Here is a 19032-nt window from a genome sequence, read left to right as displayed (position 1 = left end):
TGCCATGTAGGATTTGCATTAAAAATGTGAGTTTACCCTTTAACCAATTCAACAAGTTTCAACACTAAAATAGAGAAATTGATTTTCACGTAGGGGGAGATAAATTGATAATTTGCTGACGAGTTTTGTCAAAAAGTTAAAAGGGGGGATTGTTGGAACCTTAGTTATCCTTGTATATGAGGTTTCTCCTCGAATTCAAAAGTTTCTTGAAATGAATGGTTTGTCACCATGTTCCGTCCTTTGTTCAAACAGTTGTCTGGATAGACCTTTGGACAACAATTTGGACATGTCTTCAAGACAATTAAGTGCAGTATAAAGTTGACATTTTTTACTTTGATATTCATGATGTGTTACACTATCAGCAAATGATCCTCAGACTATGTTTTATTCTATCCTTAATGAAGTTGATTGAATTTGGAAGAGGAAGAGAAGTAAGGATCGATTTGCACCATCTCATACCTTATCCTTTTACTTGAGGCCAAGCTAGCCATTTTACTTGGATATAAAGGAAGTTATTGGATAAATATTCAAGATAATTTAATAGATAAATTCAACTATTAACTTAGAGTTTTAAGCTTATCAAAAAGCTGCTTGAAGAGCTCTTATATCAGCCTATATATAGGTTACTGGTTGAGTACATTTGGAGTGGTTGTGGAGTGCATTTTGAGAGCTTTTATCGAGTGTTTTATTGATTTTTTGATTTGTACTTTTGCACTCTTGTGTTAGGCATTTTGTTGGAGAGTTATTGTGATTTGTAAGCGAGGTTTTGGGTTTGTAATAATTGGGGTCGTTATAGGGGCTGCAATTACTTATTCTGTAAGGGTAGATTGAGCTACCTAATAGGTGATTCGAACTGTAACATCCCAGACCCGGCCTAGACGTTATTGCCGAATCTAGAAATTTCACAAGGAATGGGTTTTGAAAACTGAGTTGTTTCGATAAACTGTTCAACTTTTATAACTCATATTCATTCATGATTATTACTGAAAACATCATTTAATTAGTTCATTTGCCAAAACACATATTACAGCTAAGGTTTAATAAAATCGATACATTTTAGAAATCCTGTTTGTATTTTTAGAAAAACCTTTTTTTGCGTAAAACTATCGTTTTCATAAAACATTTTATCGAAGCATGCGAATTATCAAACAAGCCAAAAATCAACAGTTAAAAACCATACAGTCCAGAGAGTCTCAGAAACTACAAACTCTCAAATGAATCCAGAATTTTAAATAAACCATAAATTACTAAGTCTAAATAGTTTACGGTTGAGTGGTCATCGCTGAGTCTCTGCTGCACCGATCCACCTAAGTTTGTGGATTACTTGAACAGAACAGACAAACAGATGTGAGTTTTCGTAAACTCAGTATGTAACCTAACAAAAATAGACATATAATTTATACAGAAATCACATATACATTCAGATTCAAATCGGACATAAGTCTTTTACAGAAATAGATAACAGAATCAGATATGCAGAATCCTACCCCTATCCTCTACACACCATTCAGACCATCCCAACACACCATGTGAGGTTAACAACACCTACCCATCCCTACACAATGTATTATGTCATTACGACACGTATCAAATAATATGCAGCCAAGCTGCTAGAAGGCGAGGGTCGCCTTTCAGAACACTTCCTCCATATATACAATCCCACCCCAAAAACAGATACAGAATATATATTGAGATACAGATATAACATGCTTATCATGCTTGTGTACAAATATCAGATATACATATATCAGAATAGTCAGACATGCATAAAAGTGTCCTACTTAGAGCATACTATTAGAATATCAAATCACATAATCTAGGGTTTGGTTAGCCTTTACTGACCCTACGGTAGGTCCATAGTCGATCGGAACGACCCATGCGACCTTAGAAAAAATTTTAGAAATTTGGCCTCACATGCCCGTGTGGGCCCACACGCCTAGATTGGTCTTGCCCGTGTAGGCCACACGACCTAACCCAAAACCCACATGCCTAACTTGGCCTAGCCCGTGTGGCCCACACGGCCACACTCACACCACCACATGGCTATGTCTTACGCACGACCATGCCCTCATCAATCACACGACCGTGACTCGCACACGGCCAACCACAACCACACGCCCGTGTGGTGTTGACAAAATAGTTTTTCGGCTTTTGCCAAAGTTTAATTTTTTGCATTTCGGGTATACACCTGTCTCGATTTTGATGCAAAAACACACCCGAGATCACCAGAACCTAAAATCAACAAACCAAACTCCAAAATCAGTCTTAATTCACGATTAATCCAAAACCACGAAACCAACAAAAGTTCGATTCAAATGCTCATCACTTACCCCAACACCCCGAACAATTTCGATTACAAATCTGTAAGAGGAGAGCCCCGCATTTCATGATTTGCTACTGCCAAAACAGAAAAATTAGGCTCCAATCGACAATTTGGAAATTAAAACTACAGAAGCGTTAGAACCCCACTTACCGAACAATTGAAAGGAAATAGAACATCAAAATACCAAGATTCACTGACGGATTGAAGCAAAATAGAGGAAGTAACAAAAAAGGTGAGGAATAAAATAACAGAGGAAAGCAAAAGAAAATTTGACGTCAGTTTTCCTGGAAAGAGAGAGGAATTTTAAAAAAAGAAAATAAAAATAAAAAAGATATCCCAAAAATCCCTCCCCACTATCCCACTAACAACAACTAACTCAGAATTCCAACTCCACCGAAATTCTCTCATGCAACTGAGCCAAAATAACAAAAAAATACTTAACCAAGATAAAAAATAACAAAAATTTTATGTAAGTCCACTCAACAAGGGTAAGACTCAGATAAAAAATAACAAAAATTGCCAAAAAGTGAGAATTAAACCCAAGACCCCTCACACACACTCATAATACTTAACCACTGAAATAGATACACATTTGTGTCAAGTTTTTACAGAAACAGAAATAGAGTATTCAGGGCGTTACACGAACAATAGTTGAATAAAATCATGCACCGAACGAGGCTCCACTGAGTGGGATTGTTTTCCAAACTTCATTAACAAAGTTTGTGCACCTAATACTCCTCTTTTCTTTTTATTCGTTTATTGCCTCTGTTCATAGTCTTGTTCGAACTTGTGTCTCGACATCAACAAGGACAGAGAATAACTTGCCACCAATATCCCATGATTTAGATTCAAGTGAGTATGATATCCAATTATGTGTTTGGCATATATATAGATAGATATTCAATTATTATTATTACTTTATTTTTCTTAAAATATTGTGTATTTATATCAAAACTAATACTTGTTGGATTGAGCAAGGAATTTCTGTTAAAGAAAAATGTTCATGGCAATTATTATGGCTAGCTAATCCTAAGATCTTCTACTACTTGTAAAGTTATACGTATATGTATGCATTGTATGTATGTATTATTAAACTATACAATGAAAGGAAATTAACTCTTATATATGTTCTATGGGTTTTATCATGTCAATCAAAATTTTGAGATGATATTTTTGGGAGGGGTAATTATAAACTCCGAATATGAACTATAAAACGGATATGAAAGATATAAAAAAATTTGAGATGAAAACTCTAATTCATTTTAGTAATTGTAACTCAAAATTATGAATCCCGTTTAATCTCTTGTTTTGAAAAAAAACATTGAATCAAGGATAATAAATATCAAGTTTGTTGTTGTAGTTAACTCACTAGAATAAGCCTTCGTCATTATCACTTGGCCTAATCATAATCTCGTCGATTATGATATCGCTTATGAACGACACTCCGCCAAAGATGGGTGTTAAGCCTCTCCTTTGTATAGAACACGGATGAGGCCTGACCAAGTCCACATTAGTTTCATCACCGCCTAGTTAAGAAGGCTATCATGTTCCCCAGGAGGCCAACCATGATAATGCTAACACAGACACATGTCAAGATTTGATGCCAAGGGGACAATCATCTTCACTTATAAATACCCCTTTTTGGCCTTGAGGGCCCTAAAAATATAATATATTTATTTATTGAAGGCCTCAAATTTATCATATTTTTAATTAAAAAATAATTTAACATTATATATATTTAATGTATTTAAACTTTTTGAATTTATATCTTCTTTTAATAAAATTTTGGGAAAAATAATTTATAAATATTTTGAATTTTAGAAGATTATTTATATTTTGTTATTTTTCTAAAAGGACCAATTTGCACATTTTCAAAATTGTGAGAGACCTAAGGGGTATTTACATCAATTTGTTATTTGAGTTATTTGAATTATTCAAGTCATAAATTCAACTCGACTCGAAAAACCAAATTACTTATTCGAGATTATTAGAAAAATTAAATAACTCGGTTTGATTAACTTGAAATTCAAAAAAAAATTAATTTTTTCAAATCGAATCAAATTTTGTTCACATTTACAGTAAATTAACCTTAAATCTTTGAAGTACTAGGCGAATTCTCGTTCCTTAAAATAATGAATGGAATCGCCATTGAAACTTCATTGTTTAAAATTTTATTTTAATCACATGAAATTAAAGATTTAGTCCTCATATTTGACATAATTTTATTTAATCAACACCTTTAATTATTTCAATTTCCATTTTGGTATTGAAATAAGTGTTTAAAAAAATCCATCTAAGCATTTCAACTAGAATAACATTTTAAAAGCATAAACCCTAAATTTTACCAAATTAAAAATGTAAAAACTAAATCCAAAATTTGAACATAATAGAGGGATCAAAATCACAATTTGACCTTTAATACTAAAACTTCATTTGACTCATTCCAGAAAAAAGCTATGAAGCATTCAAACACTCAATCTTCATCTCTCTCTCTCTATATATAAAAGATGAGACTGAGAAAAAATAACTTGAAACAATCGATTCAACACAGCGAAGGTGAAATTCAAAAGCTTTCACTTTTATTAACAATCCCAAGATTTTTGCAGTGTTCAGTGTACAACAATGTCGATGATTTCAAAGCAGCTAACGAAGAACGATATTGAAAAGAGCTTATTGATACCCACTGATTCTTTCAGTATCTTCCCGGTCCAATTCGATGAAGGTTGTTTTTTCAACGTCACAGCCGTTGACGGCGCCGGAAAAGCTTGGGATTTCCAGTGTTTTGTTCAGCAAAGTAAGGGCATTGTTTCCGTCGGTTGGCTTCAGTTTCTGAGCGGTATAGATGTGAGAGTTGGTGATACGGTGTTTCTTCATCGGAAATCAATGGACGGCGACGACGGTGATGATTCGACGGCGAAGGTGAAAATTGAAGTGAAGAGGAAAATTAGATTGATGGGGGAAGACATATGGGCTGTCGTTCTTTAATTATTTTCATGAAATTTAACTTTTAATATTCTTTTATGATATATAATTCTATTTTAGATGATTTGTGGGAGCATTACTTAAATTTGTTGAAAGAAATAGAAAATACAAGGGTGGATTTGTTTGTAATTGATGTTTCTTATTTAATAATTATATACTTATTTCATCTAATTTTATTATTTAAAGAGAAATTATTTGATAGACCCTTCCCGCCACATTATTTATGGTATTCTTTTCTATACAATTGGCACAGAATTTTCGTAATTTTTTACCCTAAACCTCAAACTCTCAACCCGATTCATGAACCCCAAACCTGTTTAAGATTCAAGATTCGGAGTTTGAGATTTAGGGTTTAGGTTTGATGTTTAGGGTTTGGGGTTTAGAGTTCAATGTTTGAGTTCAATATTTAGTGTTTTGGGTTCAAAGTTTGAGATTCTGGGTTAAAAAACTACCAAAATCATGTGTCAATGACATAGAAAAAGTTGTTGAAATGTCATTATATAATTGAAAAGAGGCCATGAATGATGTGGTGGGAAAAGCCCATAAAATAATTTCTCCTTTATTAGGTTGAAATTATAAAAGTATTCATTCTTTTAAGTTATAGTTAATATTCACTTTTATCTTTTTATACTTTTATATCTTCTTTAAATAAAATAATCACAAATTACAAATACAAAGATAGAACATCAACGATGAATCTGGGGACTAAGTTTAGGGGAAGTTTTTTTAAAATTTTAGGAGTTTAATAAGATTAAAAAAAAACTAGGGATCTAATTAATTTTTTCAAACATTTTGCGAGATTAATGAAAAAAAATTCAAAAATATTAGAGGGTTAAATTAAAATTTTCAAAAAATTTCAAATGAAAATTAAAAAATTTTCAAAAAAAATTTGAGGGGCTTTGGCCTCCATTATAGTCCGCCCTATTAAACATGTGCTCAATAATATTAAAATACAAATCCATTACCACTCCACTTATATTTATTATTGAATAAATTTAAAATAAATAAGTTTAATTAACGGATGTGGTCAAATCTAATACCTTTATTTTTTTTCCTTTTTCTATTTTTAAGGATATTCTTAAAAATTAATCAAAGAAAAAAATTATAAAAATAGATCATTAAGTGTTAAAAAAAACCTTAGAGCAAGAAGTTGAGTTATTTATCCGAATCATTTAGGGTTTCGATTATTTCGGATCATTTCAAATTTAAATTTTAAATTTAAATAGTAATTAACAGATTTACACGTTCTTTTCCCTTGTATAATGAAAGAGAGTATCGTCTAATTACGAGTATAATTAAAGTGCAATTATAAATAATATATATATATGATCGATTAGAATTAAAATCGATCTTCTGTTTGGTTCTCGAGAAAAAGAAAATCAAAAGGCGTACGGTATGGGAAAATATTAAAAAAACCCTTTTGATTTGAGTCTTTGACCAACCAATACTTAATTGAAAGACTACCAAAATTAAGAGCTCACCTAAGTAAAATAAATGGGGTTTCTGTCTGGTTGATTCTAGTATTATATACAAATGTTCTCTAATTTCTTGGAATTGCCATTGAAATTTCATTTGGTCAAATTTTAATTTTGGACCCTCTACCATGTTAAAAGTTTGAGATTTGGTATCTCCATGTTTTAATTCAGCATAATTTGATAATTTGATAATATCATAGATCAAAATCCAATTTTGGTGTTGGAATGGGAGCTTTTGGTTCGAAAAATTGTAAAAATATCATGGAGGCTTCTGTATTAAGAGATAGATTGCATTTTGTCCCTCTATTAAAAAAATAGCAATTTAGTCCTTTTTATTAAAAATTCCATCTATTTCTACTATTAAAAATTGATGTGGTTGATGGAATAACCGAAAAGTTACACATGGCGTGCCATATGTACCTCATGCTGACATACATAAACTAGTTTTTAACGGTACAAATGAATAGAATTTTTAACAGGAGGACTTGTTTGCTCTTTGATTTAACATACTGAGACTAATTTGTCTACTTTTTTAGAAGATGAAAAAAACAATCCAACTCCTAATACAAGGACCTCTATGATAAAATATTTAACCACGTTAAACTAACTAATGAAATGTTAAAAAGTATAGAACCGAATTAAAATAAAGAGACTAAATACCAGATTTAAACATAGTAAAGGGATTAAAACCGAAATTTAACCAATACTTCATTTGAGTCAGTTCAATGTACGAAACTGTCAAATGAACGCGCTTCTTCATCTCTCTCTCTCTCTCTCTCTATATATATGTGTGTATATAACAATCGACCCAACTGCTGAAAACTGAGAAAAGAGCAACTTAAGCAAATCGATTCAACACAGCAGCTGTAAAAAAGTTCAGAAACTTTTCTTGATTCGTAAAATCCCAAAGAGTTGCAATTTGCAGCATATGAAAATGTCGATGATTTCAAAGCAGTTAACCAAAAGCGACATCGAGAAGAGCTTACTGATGCCCACTGATTCTTTTGGTACCTTTCCGGTGCCGTTCGAAGGTGATCCTTTTTTCAACGTCACCGCCGTTGATGGGACCGGAAAAGCTTGGGACTTCCCTTGCTTTGTTCAGCCAAGTGAGGGCATTGTTTCCGTTGGTTGGCTTCGGTTTCTGAGCGGTAAAGATGTGAGAGCTGGTGATACGGTGTTTCTTCATCGGAAACCAATGGACGACGGCGGCGGTGATTTGACGGCGTCGGCGAAGTTGAAAATTGAAGTGAAGAGGAAAATTAGATTGATGGGTGAAGATATATGGGCTGTTCTTCAATAATTTTACTGCAAACGAATATTCATTTATGACTTTCATTATTAGGTTAAATTCTGCTACTAGTCCCTGTTCTTTATGAAAGTAATGGATTTAGTTCTTATTCTTTAATTTGGTATTTTTAATCCTTGTACTTTTTGAAATTTAAAATTTCAATCATCACCAAACGATAATTGTTAAAATTCTTTTAGTTAAGCTCTGCTATTTCAAAAATATGTTACGACAAACATATTATCACACGTGTAATGATATGCTATCTTATTATTTCCACATATTACTCACTAAAAATTCAGTTAATGGATTAAAGATTGTCGTTTGCATTAAGATTAAAATTTCAAATTTTGAAAAGAATAGGGATTTAGAATGAACCAATTGAAGAATATGGATTAAAGCTACAACTCTACGCATAGTGCATGACTTGTAATTGAATTTAACCAAACAAACTTAACCACTGTTATTTGGGTCAGAATTAAAATTTTAAATTTCAAAAAGTATAGTGTCTAAATTGATAAATTATAAAAATACAAGGACTAAAATTAATCAAATTAATTACATGTACTAAATGGTTCAGCCGAAGCAATGTTTTGTTAAAAAAAAATACTAAGAGGATCAAATTGTAGTAAAAATAAGGCTTAATTCAAGTATAGGGTACCTAAACTTTCACCAATTAGAGAAGGGCACCTGTCTATCTCTTTCCCCCTCTTTTTCATGTTATTTCCCTTCTTCTCACGTGCCATCACTAGGGGTGTTCATTCGGTTAACCAATCGGTTAACCGACCCGAAATAACATTAACCGAATTAACCGAAATTTTAAAATCTTTAACTGTTAACTGAACCAAAATTTTTTTCAAAAAAATTAACCGAACCAAATTTTTTTCGATTAATTCGGTCGGTTAACCGAATTAACCGAAAATTATAAGTTTTTTTATTTTTGGTTAAAAATTAACCGAATTACCCGAATTAACCAAATTAACCAAATTGAATCACTACATAATTAAATTATTTTTAGACTTTTAGACTTTAGTTTTAGTCTTAGTTTTAAAATTTTATTTTTATTTATTAAATTATTTGTAATTTAATTTTATGATTGGGTTGGGTTGGGTAATTGGGTTGGGTTGAATACTTGGGTTTAGATTGGGTTTAGGTGAATAGTGGGCCTATTTATATATTATAATTTTTTTATTAATTTTTTCGGTTAACCGAAAAAATTCGGTTAACTGACCGGTTTCGAACCGAATTAACCGTTAACCGAAAAATCAAAAAATAATTAACTGACCCCCGACCGAAAAAATTCGGTTAATCGACCGATTAACCGAATTCGGTCGGTTAACCGAATTTTTTCGGTTTTACCCGAATTTTGCACACCCCTAGCCATCACCACCATCAACCTACTCTGACCAGCTCACAAACCCCTTTCCAGCTTCAACCTCATTCTTGGAGCTCTCAGTCGCTGTGACCCACATCTTCGAAATCATTTGTGACATCCTTCCCGGTTGCTGAAAGCAAAACTTCACCACCTTCAGGATGATCAATATCCATGAATGGAGTTACATCATAAACCTTCCCAAAGATAATCAGCCAACAATCTTTGGTTTTGTTGGGGTTGAAAGTGTGCACCTTTGGATCTAATTCTTCACCAGATGAAAAAGGAGAAAAGGCTTTAGCTTTCGTCCCTCACTGTCTTTGCATTTTTTAGGTCAAATGGACAGTGCCAAGTGCCAACTCTTCCCACACTTATAATATCATATGTATGTAATGATGAATATAAAAAAGAAGAAAAAAGAATTTTTCTGGTCGAGGCATCCACTTTCTATAATAAAGGTCAATAACCCTTTGCTATGGTAGCCAAGGTTGGTGCATGAGTTTGCTAAGAATGAAAGTAGACGATTGGTTGGTTTTTACTTTGTTTTGAGTGGTGGAGTTCCTTGTTTTGCTCGATCTATAGCGGTGTTTTTCAAATAGTGCTGCTAATGCTTGATCTATTGTGGCGTTTCTTAAAAAAGCGCCGCTAATGTTATTAAAAGTCCTTCAAATTTTTTGCAGCGTTTTCCGAAATGCACCGCTAATGCTCGATCTATAGTGGCGTTTTTCACATAGCACCACTAATACTCGATCTATTGTGGCATTTTTAAAAAGCGCCGCTAATGCTGCTCAAATTTTTTGCAGCGTTTTCTGAAAAGCGTCGCTAATGCTCAATCTAAAGTGGTGTTTTTCAAATAGCGCCACTAATGCTCAATCTATTGTGGCATTTTTTAAAAAGCGTCGCTAATGCCACTAAAGCTCAACAACAAACAACCTCGTTTTGCTCAAGTTTTTTGTGGCATTTTTCGAAAAGCACCGCTAATGCTTGATTTATAACGGCATTTTTCAAGAAGCGCCTCTAATGCTTTACCTTTTTGCGGCGTTTTTGTCATAAACGCCGCTATAGCTCTAACCTTTTACGGCGTTTTCGTGCTAGTGCCACTAATGTATAACTTTTGCGTCGTTTTTCGTTCAAGCGCCGCTATAAACGTCGCTAAAAACTTATTTTGCTGTAGTGAAGCCACTATTTCATTCTTCTCTTCTCTTTCGTGTTTCCCAATTCTTTAAGATATTTTAGAAGTTGAAATGGGGCTTGGGGAGTGCAATGGTGTTGTAGTGAAGAAGGGCCTCTATAATGGAGCTTGGAGAGAGTGTGCTAGTGTCACAGGCCGCAGTTTAAAGCCCGTGACCATCACACCAAATGCATCCAATGGAGGTCTATTGCTCAGATGAGGATCATTTGGCCCACAAGAACTGTCCCGATTCGAAGAGCTATTGGACAAGCCTGTCAGATTGAAGCCTGGTTGGCCCGATAATGAAGAGATGGCAACTTAGGCTAATATGGTAACTAATCTTAGAAGATAGAGGGAATCATATCTTGTAAAGATTAGATTAGATTTGATAATGCATATCTTGTAAATCCCTAAAATTAAGGGATATGGTTAATCTCATCCGTCGATGTAAATGTATCTTAACCGTCAGTTTTGGGGGAGCTCAACTATAAATAGAGAGCCTCCCCCTTAGTTGTACTCACTCCATTTATTGTCTCATTATTCTTTGTGAATAAGAGAAATAGAGAGCATTTACTCAAACACTTTGCGAGCGTTCTTTCTGTTGTTCTTTGTTGTTCTTCTTTTGGCATAAATCGCTTCCGCTCTTCAATTTGGTGTCTTGGAGGAGTTCTAAAAGAATCCTCACTTGAGTTAAGGCTGACTTGGGCGAGTTTGGATGAACGGATCGCCTAAGGCCGCACGGATTGCAAGACGAAAGGTCTAGCCCCATGACACTAGGATGGGGATGGTGTTGCCGTGAAGAAGATGCAAGAAGGGGAGAATATTTATGGAGGGTGAGGAGTTTGATCGAGTAGAAAGAGATGAAAGAAAACACTTGGAGAAAGAGAGTTCAAACAAATATTTACTTTTATTTTTTATTTTTCGGTCAAAACGAAAAAGGAATGCCACATGGCATTTTTTTATTCGTTAAAGACTAATTCTTAGCCGGATTGGTATGGAAATTGTTGTCAATGCAAAAGACGTGAGTTTGAATGCGCTTAAGCACATTATCCTCCTATTAATGAGTTGAGAAAGGGCTAAAGGTAGTTCTAAGTATTGTGTTAAAGAAAACAAATATGATAATAACTTATAATAAAATTATTTTAAAAAAATTTTAAATCGTGAACTAAGCCTAAAAATAAAATTAAACTGTGGTTTTGTTTTCTAGTTTTGGAATATTTCCTTGAAAGTAATGAATAGTGTTTTACTTTCCGTGTTTTTCTTTATCGGGAAGTACCATTCAATTTCTACTAAAATTGAAATTGTATTTAAGTATATTTGAAACGCACCAGTTATATTCAAGGATGTTTGAATTGGATATAATTGGTTGGTCGGTTGGATTAGATTAGGAATTGATCGGATTGTGATCCGGAGGACTTTAAATCAATTAGATTGAGAACCAATATGAATCAACGAAATTAACTATAAAAACTAATTAAACCAGCCGAACTAATTTTTTTAAATTTTTTAATTTAACCGATCAAATCAATTACTTAACCGATTTCCAATTCAATGTAAAAAACATTGGCTGTACCTATACCTCATGAGCTCTCTTTTTTAACCTTATCCTACAATCTGGTGATATCATGAAGTGACCAACAAAACTATGGATACAAATGAGCACATGAGGCCCAATACAAGGTGAACATATGCTGTAGGGTCGGTGCACCTTTAGTGGAGATGAAACATTTGTCACTTGTATATTGCATTTACTCGTTGCTCTGATATGAAAACCCACAACTAAGCGAAGAAGATGCCTATGGCTAGCTGAACTATAAGCAATGTGAAACCAATAAGAAAGCAACATGTGACACTTTGGAAAGGATCGACGACATCCTACATAAAACCCTCGAGACCAAAGGATCACACTTCCATGTTCTTCCTACCCTTCATCACCTTTCTCTCGTTGTTCATCCAAGTTTTCTTATGGCTCTCTGTCCACAAAGGCAACTATTTTCAATCATTGTTGTCACTACTGTATATCAACAAAAATCAAAATGGGTTAAATTACTAAACAAAGACAAAGTTCTTTCACTACCTTAATAAGTTCGTAAAATTGTTTTAGATATTAATCTTATATGTAAACATAAACTCAACAAATTTAAAAATATAATATTATACATTTAAAAAATTTTAAAATAATTATTTATATACCAACTAAAAATATTATAAAAATACAAAAATTATTTATATACCCATATTTTCCTGCACGGACAATAATGCCGATGCCAACTGAACTAAGACTCAATCAACAAAATAATATCTTTAATTATTTATTTAATTATGATTGAAAATGTAAAAAAAAAGTGTCTTATTTTTTGATATATTAAAGTTTTTATTTTTTTTATTATACCCAATGACACATATGTCACACTTTTTAAAAAAATTATGTTTTAAATGGGTGAAATTAGGTTTAAATATGTGAGGGTTATTGTACTCTTTTGAAATTAACCTCTGTAATTTAATTTTGAAGCATTGATTCCTTATACCTTTTTTGATTTAACAATCTTGGTTCTCGAGCTCATTTCCATCCAATTTTTTGTTACTTGTTGACGTAGGCATTTATAGAAAAAGGTAACATAATTTTTATAGCCCTTGATATTTACAGTTTTTTGTAAATTTGACCCTTACTTTTATAAGTGCATAAAAAATCTAAAATTAAAAAAAAAATCATATTTCCAAAAAAATTCTAAAAAATTAAAAAAAACATACAATTTAAAAAAAAAACAAATTTGCCTTTTTGTATGAAAAGTATTTAAAATTCAAATTTAAAAACATAAAAAAAGAAAAGAAAAGAAAATCACGTCTCAGCATCATCTCATCTGCTTAGCTAACACAACTATGATTGAGCCAAACCCAATATATATTGGATAAAAACTCGACAATGTTCATCCCTTGGGGAAGTAAATGAAAGCAAACAATACAAGCACAAAAACTCGGAAGATAAAAATAGAGATTTCCTTTTCGTGGGTTTAGCAGGCATAAGTCATTCTTTTTGAATCACGATTCCCAAATGTAGTAATGGTTTTCAAATTTTTGTTTTTGAATTTTAGAGAGCTTTTATTTTTATTTTTTCTTAAAAATGTATAATTTCTTATTTTTATTTAAAAACATTTTTTTATTTTTATGTATTTTTAGGTGTAAATGTCAAATTGACAAAAACTGTAAATGTTGAGGATTATAAAATTATTTTGCCTTTTTCTCTATAATTGCCACATTAGAGACTAACCACAAAATGGATGGAGTTTAGCTCAGGGATCATATTTTTAAATCAATAAATGTACAAGGACTCAATGTCTCAAAATTAAAGTACGAGAATTAAATTTTCAATTTCAAAAAACATCGATAAGCTGACATATTTAAACCATGAAATTATAATTAACTTTTGCTACTAAAGTTATAAAATTAGCTACATATTGTTTTTACAATATCATATAAAAGAATTTTAAACATTTTTACAAAATAATTAGGTTTAATACCTATTTTTACTCTTGTACTATAGTGAAACTCTCACTTTCGCCTTTTTACTATTTTTTTGGTCATTTTGCTCTCTCTACTTTCGTTCCATCCATCCAGTTAGCCCTTGACCATTTCCACTAAAAAAAACTCAAGCGGCCATTCAAGCCAATCAAATGCGAACACGTGAACAATAATAAAAAAGCCAAAGTGAAAATTTTTCTGTAGTATTGGGTCTAATGTGAGAATTTCACTAAAGTACAAGGACCAAAATATGCATTAAACCTGTCAAGGGGCAAACACATGACCATGTGAGATTTTTTTTTTAATGAAATGGTCAAGGGGCTAACGTGATAGGTGGAATGAAAATAAGGGAAAAGTGACCCTCAAAATAGTAAAAAGGACTAAAGTGAAAATTTGGCCATAGTATAGAGACCAAAGTAGATATTAAACCAAATATTTTCTATGAAGTTCATCAACATGTACAACTTAATTGTTGGTTAATTAATGCTTTATTTTGTGTACTTAGTTTTAGTTGAATTCCATGGCATCCACTTTGACAGTGAACTCTCACTTTTAAAGTACTCTCAAATTTCAAACACTAATTATTAAAACAATTTCATCAATCAAACCAGCCAACTTACACAATTAGAACATTGATTCTTGGATCACACCATCACACCATGAAAATCTTTGTACTAGAAGTCAAATTACATTTTGCCCTTTCACTAAAAAAACTTAATAAATTGAACCCTGCACATTAGATCACTGTAGATCATCCTTCTGTTCAAAATTTTGTCCATTTTTAGTGTTAAAAACCGATCCCTTTACATCGACATGAGATACACGTGATATATCACATGCAATTGTTTGGTTATTCCATTAGGTACTTCAGTTTTTTTTAACAGTAAAAATAGATGACATTTTTAACAGAAATGACCAATTTAATCTTTAATCTAACTAACAGAGACTAATTTGCTCATTTTTTGAGTGAAGGGAGCAAAATGCAATCTGACTCCTATTATAGGGGCTTCCATGGTACTTTTACCACCAAGTAGCAGAAATCACCATTTCTACTGCTATGACTTCAGTTTACCCTCATGCATAGGCCTATATGCATACACATATATACACATAATCCTAATCTCCTTCCATCGTATGGTTAACAACTGCCTATCAATGACAACCATAGCTAATCTATTATCACGAGATAAACCGGGGAAGATACAGAAGCTAGAAACAACTGATCCACATCCATGAAAGACCAGCTCTAAAGACACAGCATCAAAGTATCACTAGGAATTCCAATCCAAGCAGTAAATGGAACTTTTTTTCCACCAAAAATAAAAGACCATAAAGTCAAGTACCCATTCTTTTCAATCTAGTTTGAATTCAACTTCATTGGGCAATCTATTTACAGACCTAGTCGAGACACAAAATTTTCATATCAACTCTCCTAAGCAGGAAAAAAGTACCATTATAAAAACTTATGAACATCAAAATGGTGGTAGAAGCTAAATTTCTTATGGAGGACCGTAAAAGTTAGATGTCACCTGAAAGGAGGAGTAGCTTAACAGAGTTTAATATTCCTTAAATTATCAGCCGGGCAGCCACTATACTAATAACTGGTTTAACTCGAGTTGGCTTTTATTGGGACCGGTCCATTAGTCCAGTGCTTTCCATTACACGAAATACGGTGACTTTGAGCACAAATTCCCTTGATCTGAGCAGTTCAAAGACACAGACATCTCCTTCACCCAAATTGTTCTCCAATGTAAATTCATACCATCCTTGACTGAACTTAGCCCTGCCTCCTCTATAAAGGCATCGGACAGGCCACTGTCTACCATCCGGAAGCTGAAGTTTAATGAATCCTGAAACCCCGCTTAGATGTTGCTCAGCAAAGCACGATGGTAAGTACTGCAATAGAGAAAAATCAAAATGTTGACTGAGGTGTGCTATAAGGTGAAATCAAAAGGGCATGTATGGCACATCGTATTCAATGCTTACCATTATACATCCCCTGTATAGATAAGACGGTCGCAAGACGACCCTGCAGAAAGGGTTAGTCGGCTCAAATGCTTTGGCTGCATTAATCGCTCTCTCTCGTTCTTCAGCAGTCACAATTCTCTTCCTGGCCGAAGCACTTTCATAAAATCTATTACGCATTTCCATGTCATCTTCATGTCCAAGAGATGAATCCTCTTCACCTACATTTCATTGGACAACCAATGAAAATTTCCAAACCTTATATGCTGTAAAACAAATAAAGGACTTACTAGGCTGAAACTTCTGTTTTTTCCTCCCTGGTTTTTTCAGTTTTGGTAGCTCTGCACCTGAAGAATGCAATTTCACTTCATTAGCAGAATCTTTTTAAGTTCAAATACAGTAATGAAAAGCCATACCCCGAATAGGTTGATTATTAACACCCTTAGGTGCGTGATGGTTGACTTCTCCACTCCAGTTTATACAGTTAAGTTTGGACCTACCAAACAAATTAGGCATCGCTGGAGAGACACATTCATCATCTTCAAGTTCTTCAAATGGATATTGTCTTCCGAGATTGTATTGAGTACCAACAAGAGCATTTGTTTGATAGTTTATTTCAGAGTTGTACAAATCAAATATGCTAACACTGAAAGCGGAATTCCCTTCATATCTGAAAATCAAAAAGTAGCCAACACGGATATAGTAACGTTCGACAAATTCCTGCCAACCCTCCTTAAACCAAGCCTTGTTGTCAACTTTCTTTATTCCTACACGCCAAACATGACCATCAGGAACGGTGAGAGCGGCAGCAACAGAAAGCTCATCCCTGAATTTCTTAATAAAGTTATCAGGTATCCTCTGCAAACACCGGAATGCAAGTTAGGCCTATTTATCTGGCGAATAATGAAAATTGGGATTCAAATGGTACTTGGCAGATTAACATTCAAAACATCATGCTATTGCACCTCACGTTATATGAAGAAAACTACTCCCGTCTTCTTATCTAACACTAGCATTGAAATGAGAAGATCGAATCATTACAAAGAAAAGGATGTAATTATAAAAATCATCACACATAAACATGGCAAGTATAATCATAATCAATAACCAAATCCGTATATACTTTTTTCCTAGACCAAACATAAAAAGAAACCGTAAGAGATTAACATTAAATTCCGTGTACATGATGTAGATGAACTTTCTTGCTTGTTCATAAAACACCATTATGAAATAGCCTCGCATTTGGTGCATATTTGGTAAAAACCCTGAGAGAAATATCAAAACAGACCTGTGGCAATGTATTGATACTCGATATATACCCAATTTAAGTAATAGACCCATAGTAATAAGCCTAGTTATTCTCTTCAATCCAACAAAATCTAGGAAATAAAAAACTTTATTTTACAGTCATATAGACCTTCTGTGCTTTCCCCACTTCCTGTTTACGCTAAACAGTGCATACAAACGACCAAAGTAGCTTAATACCAAACTCGGAAGATCGGACCAAACGTGAAAAACTAATAAGCTTTCACTCACATGCAGGAAGATCATAGGAAGGTAAAGTACAACGTTATACTAATTAAAACTTCGACATTCAACTTTTTTCGCTAACGAAATCCATTAAAATGAGGACCATTTAAAACTATGAAGCAACAAGCATTTAACCCTATTTGGTTACAATTGTTTATTGGTTACAAAACAGACTATTTCCTGCAAAATCGAACCAGTAAAAATTTGACTGCTTCGCTCCGATATATACTAACTCAAATTCAGATATATCAATAGAATTTACTCAAAATGAAGCAAAATATATACCATGCATTTCAATTGATTCGAATAAGCACCCCCCCCCCGCCCCAGCTTCAATACATTAAAAAAAAACTTTACATCAAAATTTGAAGGATCTTCTATTTTCTTCTACTTTACCCAGTTTCACAATTCACAGCTACTAAAAACATTAAGCTAAAAATTCTCAATTCTCCCTAATTTTCATCCAATTCCATCAACCAAACATACTCTCAGCAGGTCTTAACATTCAAATATTACCTCCAAATCTCATAAAACACACTTCAAACCCCAAAACCCGAAATTAAAACATTACAAACAAAAACCCATGATCCATTACCCCAAGGGAAAAAAACCCTATATTGAAATTTTCAATTAAACCCAATATATATTTGTTCTCCCTAAACAAAAACATAAGCAAAAATAAATTTGGGTTTTGAGTAATTTTACCAGTTTCTTGTCCTGGAGAGTAGTGGAGAGAATAAGCTTATGGAAAAAAGGGCGTGGCATTTGGCAGAAATTGTCAGATCATATAATGATTTTGCTTTTTTGAGCTTTTTTCGCTGTATATATATATAATTCTACTGTTTATTTATATATATATCACTGGATCAAATCATAAGACTTTGTTGAGGGCTTATACATGGAAAATAGAGAAATTTTTTGAAAAGAAAAAAAAAACCTAAAAGTTGAACCGAGTTTTCATCAGTGGAACATTTGTAAACTCAGCTACTCACTCACTGAGTTCTAATCTCGCTTTCTTTAAAACTCTGGCATTCTTCGTGTGACCCACCACCAGCTTCCCTTGGTTTTTAATAATAAAATATTCCTTATCGGCGTTACTAATTTTAAAATATTGGATAAATTGCACTAATAATCACTCAACTATTAGTATTTTCTTTTGGTATCTCAACTATGAAAAGTTACAAAATAGTCACTCAACTATTCAATTTTATCTTTTTTGGTCACCCAACTATCTTGTATTTTTTGGTGTTTCTATTTGTACTTTAGCCAGTTGGTGATCACGTATTTAGAATACAAGTATGTGATCACATCTAGATATATTTTCTATATTCATGTCTATTTTACGATCCATATTTGGGATTCATGAATATCCCTGCCAACAATGTCGTCTCAAAGGTTTGAACTTGAGTC

The 19032-nt window shown here is 33.1% G+C and overlaps 1 protein-coding gene across 3 annotated transcripts; it reads right to left on the bottom strand.

The window, feature by feature from the left end:
- Positions 1–15415: 15415 nt before the first annotated feature.
- LOC107927970 (B3 domain-containing transcription factor VRN1) lies at positions 15416–18682 on the bottom strand. 3 transcript variants are annotated; one of them, XM_016859111.2, is made up of 5 exons: positions 18328–18682; positions 16509–16950; positions 16383–16439; positions 16114–16313; positions 15416–16023 (listed from the first exon to the last, which is right to left on the bottom strand). In XM_016859111.2, the coding sequence occupies exons 1-5, from the start codon at positions 18385–18387 to the stop codon at positions 15751–15753; spliced, it is 1032 nt and encodes a 343-aa protein (XP_016714600.2). In that variant the 5' UTR covers positions 18388–18682; the 3' UTR covers positions 15416–15750. The 3 variants fall into 3 exon arrangements, with proteins under 3 accessions (XP_016714600.2, XP_016714599.2, XP_016714601.2); XM_016859110.2 differs by having other exon boundaries at positions 16383–16457; positions 18328–18671; XM_016859112.2 differs by having other exon boundaries at positions 16593–16950; positions 18328–18669.
- Positions 18683–19032: the final 350 nt, after the last annotated feature.

Source organism: Gossypium hirsutum, chromosome D02, assembly GCF_007990345.1.
Source record: "Gossypium hirsutum isolate 1008001.06 chromosome D02, Gossypium_hirsutum_v2.1, whole genome shotgun sequence".
Taxonomy (NCBI): Eukaryota; Viridiplantae; Streptophyta; class Magnoliopsida; order Malvales; family Malvaceae; genus Gossypium; species Gossypium hirsutum.
Note: the sequence above shows the minus strand (reverse complement) of the source record. Positions and strands in the feature narration are given on the sequence as shown.

Bases quoted from the DNA above. Each gene is read 5' to 3' on its own strand.
- LOC107927970 (XM_016859110.2), bottom strand. From the start codon at position 18,387: ATGCCACGCCCTTTTTTCCATAAGCTTATTCTCTCCACTACTCTCCAG. The intron at 16,951-18,327 runs GTAAAATTACTC...CGGTGTTTGCAG, and splicing joins CTCTCCAGGACAAGAAACTG to AGGATACCTGATAACTTTAT. The intron at 16,458-16,508 runs GTATGGCTTTTC...CTGCTAATGAAG, and splicing joins TAATAATCAACCTATTCGGG to TGAAATTGCATTCTTCAGGT.